Below are 6,462 nucleotides of genomic sequence, written 5' to 3'. Positions count from 1 at the left end.
CTAAACATACATCATTCATCAGAAGCAAGGCAGTCCCTGGCTTGCACTCCAGTTTTACAGTTTTCTTAGTTAATTTGTTAAATTAATTAGGAATTTGTACATTATTCGGACTGTAATATTTGGACTGTAATATTCTTTTATTCGGGACTGTATATTTATTCGGACCCTCTGCGCGAGGGCACAACTGTAATAAGTGTGCGTGTGTGTGTTGTATGTCTTCCAACCCCACGTCTTTCTTCCCTTTTATTTACCTGCTTATGATGATTAGATTAGGGCATATTTCAATTAGTATACGGTATGACAGCATGTTTGCATCATTCATCTGTTTTGCATGCACCGGGCTCGGCGCATCATACTAACTGCATTGTACTTTCAATTCCAAATTGAATACATGTTAGTTGTAGCATTTCATATGCCATGTTTAGAATAGCCGAGCCTGCTATAGTTGCATTTTTGCATGTGTTGCATTAGGCATTTCTGTATACTTAGGATCATGCATGATTTCTAATGTAGTTTCTATTTTGGCTTGGAGTACTCGGTAAGTTTTATGCTTTAGCATCCTTGCATGCGTGTGAGTGACTGCCATGAATAGCATGCTTACCATAAGGCTAATTGCTTATGTGATATAACTGCCTGAATGCCTGTGGGTGAAGGTTAGGTTATTTGGATTGGAACAATTCATCAAATGTTTGTTTTAAACCCACTAGATAGTGGCAAAACCATATTTTCTAAAGCCCCACCCGATGGTGGCAAATCCACGTCTTAGCCTACCTGCGGGTAGCACCATCAAATCATTTTCAAACAAACAGACATGAAATGTTTTGTTCCAATTCAGGCGACTCAGTCTATACTTGTATGCTGTGCGCATCACATAGTAACCTAGGCTAATAACCGGAATAAGAACATACAATGTTTTCAAAAATAGATATCATGGTTAGTAGAGGCCGGTCTCTGACCGGGCGAGCGGGGGTGCTCACGAAGTGACCTTCCCCAATCGTACCCAAGTTCTCGAGCCGAGGCAACTTTGGTGATGACGGACACGTGGCCTTTGGCACCGAGTCAGGGTTTCCTAAATTTCCCAAAATAAAATATTTAGGTGGCGACTCTGTATCTGGCAAAGCAGTCCATGTTTGGCACTTCTTTCAAAATCTGTTTTCTCAAAACGATTTGCCGGATTTGGACTCTTTGGTTCAGATTTAGAACTGTGACAAATTTGAGAGTCCTGAGCTGTAGTGACCCCAACCAAAAGAACAGAACGGGAGCTCGTTCCTCCTGGGAGCATTCGGGGACGTCTACACAAGGCCTTCTTCCCCCCCTAGGCAAGAGGCAACAAGGTTTGGCCCAAAAACAATGCCAAAACACAGAGAGTTAAGAGGCTCAAAGACAAGGCGCTCAGCCGAGCCCTTCGGGCGCTCTAAACAAGCACAAACATGCACAATCATCAAGTGTACAACCGATGACGTCAAAGTCTTGAGGTCGGTCAAAAATGGGGTGTCTATACACCGCCATCAAAATGTAATTTTTTTTGCCACTACTCCATCGTAATGTAATTTTTCCAACAATAATCACCCCCTCAACTACATACATAAATTTATGATTACAAATCACAATTGCGGAATCATAAAAATACCCTTACTCCAAATTTGATTTTTATGCTCTGTTTGATTTATTGGAATGAGATAGAATGAAATTGAATAATTATTCCTTAAGTTTTCTTATGGAATGATCATTCTTTCAAAATAATAAAAGATAATTCTATTTGTAATGCATTTATCATATGAAAATGAATATTTTGATAGAATAATCATTTTAATCCACTTCATTTTAGTGAACCAAACACTATCCACAATGCAGGTTCCATGGAATTATCCATTTTCTCTAGTCTTTACTGTTTGCCTCTTAATGCCGTGATATTGAGGTGGACTGGTGGATAAGGCCAAACATGAATTTCATTCGACTCTTTGAAGGCAACAAGATATCACACCAATCAATATCAAGATATGAAGATTACAAATACACACATTATTAGTGCATAAACTGTAGCTAGCAATAGAAATGAGTAATAAGAAGCAAAGAGATATTAATTTGATTGTAGTGAGATTTGAGAGACCAAAAGGGTTGGTTGGTTGTTGGACAATGGCAAATAGCTGTTCTTCTTTAGGGTGGGCAGCAAAATCAGCAAAATTAAACCAAGGCAACTCCTCCTTTGTAGCTCCAAATCCAATACGGAAAGCTTGTAGTAGTAATGAGTGTGAGTCCACTTGTTTCCCTCAACATGTTCATAATCATGGTCTTGGTCTTGGTCATGGTCATGGTGGTAATATTCCTTCATGTTCCTTTGGAGTTGAAGGGATATTTAAAGAACATCATAGAGCTGCTGCTACAATTGCTTCCAATATTAATAGCCATAGCCAAGCCGAGAAGCGTCGCAGGGACAGGATTAATGCACAACTTTCAATTCTTCGCAAACTAATTCCCAAGTCTGATAAGGTAACCTCATCATTATCCCTCTCTCTCTCTCTCTCTATCTCTCAACCCAGTTATGATTAGAAAAGCTATGTATCTCGAAAATAAACTGTATGCTATAGATTCAAACTTGACGTGACTTATATCCAAAATAAATAAAGTCTATACATTTAATTTTCAAAGCACTTGCTCTATTAGTAATAAATTATGGATGCCAGGCAAGCCAATTCCTCGGTTTTTTTTTTCCCCCCCTCCCATATTGAGTGATGTAGTAGGTGCATCTAGAAAGTTAAAAAATTGAATTAAATAAAAATTAAAAAAAAAGTTCATTAAAGATTAAAAGAAAACAAAATAAAAAAACAAAAAACAGTTTAAAAAACTAAACCAAGTGAATTTGATTTCAATAGTATTATGAATGTTTGTTAGTTAGGATGAACAAAGAATGGACACTAGTTAAAAATGAGTCTACAATAGGCGTGCATATATGTTTGTATATCACACTATACCATGATTGTTTTCAGCGCATATCATCTGCAATCACTAGTTACCCAATTTTATTGCAAATCAAAATTCAAAAATAATTCATTCACATAATTCTCCCCCAACACACCCCCCCCCCCCCAAAATCCCTCCGAATGTGTTTATGATGGGTAAGAAAATGTTTTTGACCGGTAAAATTTTTTCTTACCAGTCAAAAACATATAGCCTTCCTAGCAAATATTTAAAGGAAAAAATAACCCTATTGGGTAGATAGATACACAAACCAAAAATGCCTTGAAAGCTCCCATCTTGCTCTAAAAAGAAAGAAAATGTCATATTCAAAATAGTATGCTTGGTTTACAGGTAATTGTATATTATATATCCCTAGTTTATTCACAAGATTTTATACTGAACGAAGTGCGCGCTAGTCAAAGTTCTACTTTATAAAAAGAAAATGAAAGGGAAAAAAAACAATCACTCTCTCTTTCAGTTATATATCTATAAACAAAGGCGAAGCTAAAGAACACAAAAATATGTTCAAATGCAGATGGATAAGGCAGCATTGTTAGGGAATGTAGTTGAACATGTCAAAGATCTCAAGAGAAAAGCAATGGAAATAAGCAAAGTCATCACAGTTCCAACAGATGTCGATGAGGTCACCATCAACTACTACTACTTGGATGATGATGATCAAGATGGAAGAAGAAGAAGAAGCTCCACCATCATCAATGGTAATAATGTCTTCATCAAGGCTTCTGTTTGCTGCGACGACCGGCCAGAACTCTTTGCAGAGCTCACCCAAGCTCTCAGTGGCCTAAAACTGAGTACAGTTAGAGCTGATATGGCTTGTTTGGGAGGCAGAATTAAGAGCATCTTGGTCCTCTGCACCAAGGATAGTAAAGAGGTTGTTTCCATGAACAATGTCATACAATCCCTTAATGGAGTATTGAACAGAATTGCTTCATCTTCCACAGGTTCAAACCACCGTGTAAAAAGCAAGAGGCAGAGGTTCTTCTTGCCTTCTTACTAGCCACCATGTTTTTTTTGAAGACCTTCGTTGAGTTATCACCATGTTTGGCTAAAGGGAATTTGAGTTCTTGGTAGACGCCTATAACTACAGCTTTCTTCCTTATTTGTAGTTCTCTAATTGTAACAATGATGATGAAGTTAGCATTCTGTATTGGTTTAAAAAAAAAAACTCCAAAATATTTTGACTAGTAGCCAAAATTTAAATGGAGGTGATTGGCGGGTGTTAATTGGGTTTGTGTGTCTATTGTGAATTTCGTTTTGATGTTTTAAATTATTTATTTTATCAGATATTTTGTGAATATTATTTACATAAAAAAATTATATCGATATAATAATTATAACTTATTTAATTTATCGTGTATGTCATAAAAAATGAATGATCTATTAAAAACATGATCCTCGTCTATTATTTTTGTAAAAAACACGATAAATTAAATAAATTACAATTATAAATCGATTTAATATATACAAAGTATGATAAAATAAACGATTTGAATAATTGAAACGAGACTCATAATAAGTTTATGGATCCGAACAACACCCTCCAATCCAACTTATTGACCGGAGGGAATTCATCTCTAGTTTAAATATATAGTATAGATTTAAACTTGTGTGTTTTCTTAGAATGAATATAATTCATACATTTCAAAATTTAGGCACTGTTGTTAAGAGTACTAATTTTACACGCAGGTCTCCACTTTTATGTGAGAGCTTCTTTATATTTTGTGCACATATTTTCTGTGTAAAAGATATTTTTCATTTTTAAAATGAGGAATGAAGTTTAAAAAAAAAATCATAAAAAATATTAATATAAAATGTTTTGACCTAACCTGAATTTTTCAATTTATAAAAAAAAAAAAAAAAAAAGACAACCACGAATGAAGATAGTTTTTTATTACAAAATTTACATTGTCATCATTCTTGTACTATTTTTGTCTGAATAAAAATTTTCCTCTCCATTAATATGGGTAGGGGTGGGAATCCTCTGTGTTTTGTCATTTTCATATCATGTTATATTGGGTTCGTATTCAAAATAATTCAATACTAATATAGCCCATTTAATTAAACGCTTCAATTATTTTAACACAGACCTAACTTATTTATAATCGTGTTAGCCCTAATACGACACGCTTAACACGATTAGGAAAAGTTCAAATTTTAGATTATAAACAAATTGTACCGCCTATTGAAAAAAAAAAAAATTGTTTCACATCACATGCATAAGAATAACTTGTTTAAATATTGACACATAATGATAATATATATGCCAATATTTATGATAGTAATTAAATATTCATCATTAATCCATCACACCTCAATCTAAATTATTATCACTCATTAATATTTAAATATTTTATAAAATTTTAAAAGCAAAACAAGTTTTCATCCAATACCAATAATAATAATGTTGCACCTATGCCACATCCAAAGTAACATTGTTGTGATTCTTTTACATAGACTTCTGTCATAAAAATATTGGGGCCAGACATTCAAAAATTCTCATTTCTACCAATTTTGACTTCTATCAATTTATCATTAATTTAGGATTGCACTTCATTAGGTATATAGTTTATATAGAGATTTAAGTTTTAATATAACAGATGAGAATTAGTTATTGTTTGGCATTGACTTTTTTAATTGACTTTTTTGAGTTGGGACTTTTTTAGCTTGGGACTAAAAAGTTCGTTTGATTTGGCTTTTTTAACTTTTGTGATACAAAAAGTGAAATGATTATAGTTTAGATGTAACATTTTGTCTTATTAACATATTTAGCCTATTTTATATTTTGTGCTTTTTTAACCCAACTAAGTTAGTTAAACGAAGGCTTAATTACTCAAGATCTTATAGTAATACAGTTTGCATTCGGATTAAAGTCAATAGCGGGTTTGTGTCAACATGTTGACATGAATTTTTATGCGGATTAAACATGCCTATTTTAGGTCTCATGTGTTCAACCCAAACACAGCTCATTAGTGTTTGGCAAAGGCTTTTTTTTTTTTTTTTTTTAACTTTTTGCTAAAATTCACAAAATGACAAAATCGACTAAAATAGTCAATAGACAAAATGTCACATCAAGTCCATAATCATTTCATTTTTTCTCTCACAAATATCACATCCAATTACAAAAGAAGCTAACTACCTTCCCAAAGACAAAAATTTTAACCTACTATAATAGTCAAAAATTAAAATAACCTACTAAAATAGTACTTAGGTTGTTTTTTTTTTTAATTTTTTTTAATGACTTTTTAACTAAAAAAATTACTTACCAAACGAGACTTTAATATACGTATTTTCGGGTCGTGTCATACATGGATTCAAATAAAAAAATGATTAATTCCAACCCTCTAAGTACGTGTGCAATTTGAATCGATTTAACAAGTTACATCTAAAATTTTTGCCCCATTATATGGGTAATTTGTTATTGGAGCCTAGTTTATGCTTTGAGTATTCCTCGTTGGCTTTGCATGATGAGGCTATCCACTCATG

At 33.6% G+C, this 6,462-nt stretch overlaps 1 protein-coding gene across 1 annotated transcript; it reads left to right on the top strand.

Annotated features, from left to right (window-relative positions):
• The first annotated feature begins 1,936 nt into the window (after positions 1 to 1,936).
• On the top strand, positions 1,937 to 4,202 carry LOC114292672 (transcription factor bHLH51). Its single transcript, XM_028236682.2, has 2 exons — positions 1,937 to 2,490; positions 3,494 to 4,202. Exons 1-2 carry the CDS (start codon positions 2,056 to 2,058, stop codon positions 3,974 to 3,976), a joined length of 918 nt encoding a protein of 305 aa, XP_028092483.2. The 5' UTR covers positions 1,937 to 2,055; the 3' UTR covers positions 3,977 to 4,202.
• The last annotated feature ends 2,260 nt before the right edge of the window (positions 4,203 to 6,462 follow it).

The sequence above is a fragment of the Camellia sinensis genome, chromosome 8 (genome assembly GCF_055761805.1).
Source record: "Camellia sinensis isolate YWXY chromosome 8, ASM5576180v1, whole genome shotgun sequence".
NCBI lineage: Eukaryota > Viridiplantae > Streptophyta > Magnoliopsida > Ericales > Theaceae > Camellia > Camellia sinensis.
The sequence above is the reverse complement of the archived record's forward strand: the minus strand, read 5'-3'. Positions and strand labels throughout refer to the sequence as shown.

What these genes read in the sequence shown, in the direction of transcription:
- LOC114292672 (XM_028236682.2), top strand. Translation starts at nt 2,056, where the DNA reads ATGAGTAATAAGAAGCAAAGAGATATTAATTTGATTGTAGTGAGATTT. An exon ending in TAATTCCCAAGTCTGATAAG is followed by an intron (nt 2,491 to 3,493) that starts GTAACCTCATCA and finishes GTTCAAATGCAG; the next exon opens with ATGGATAAGGCAGCATTGTT.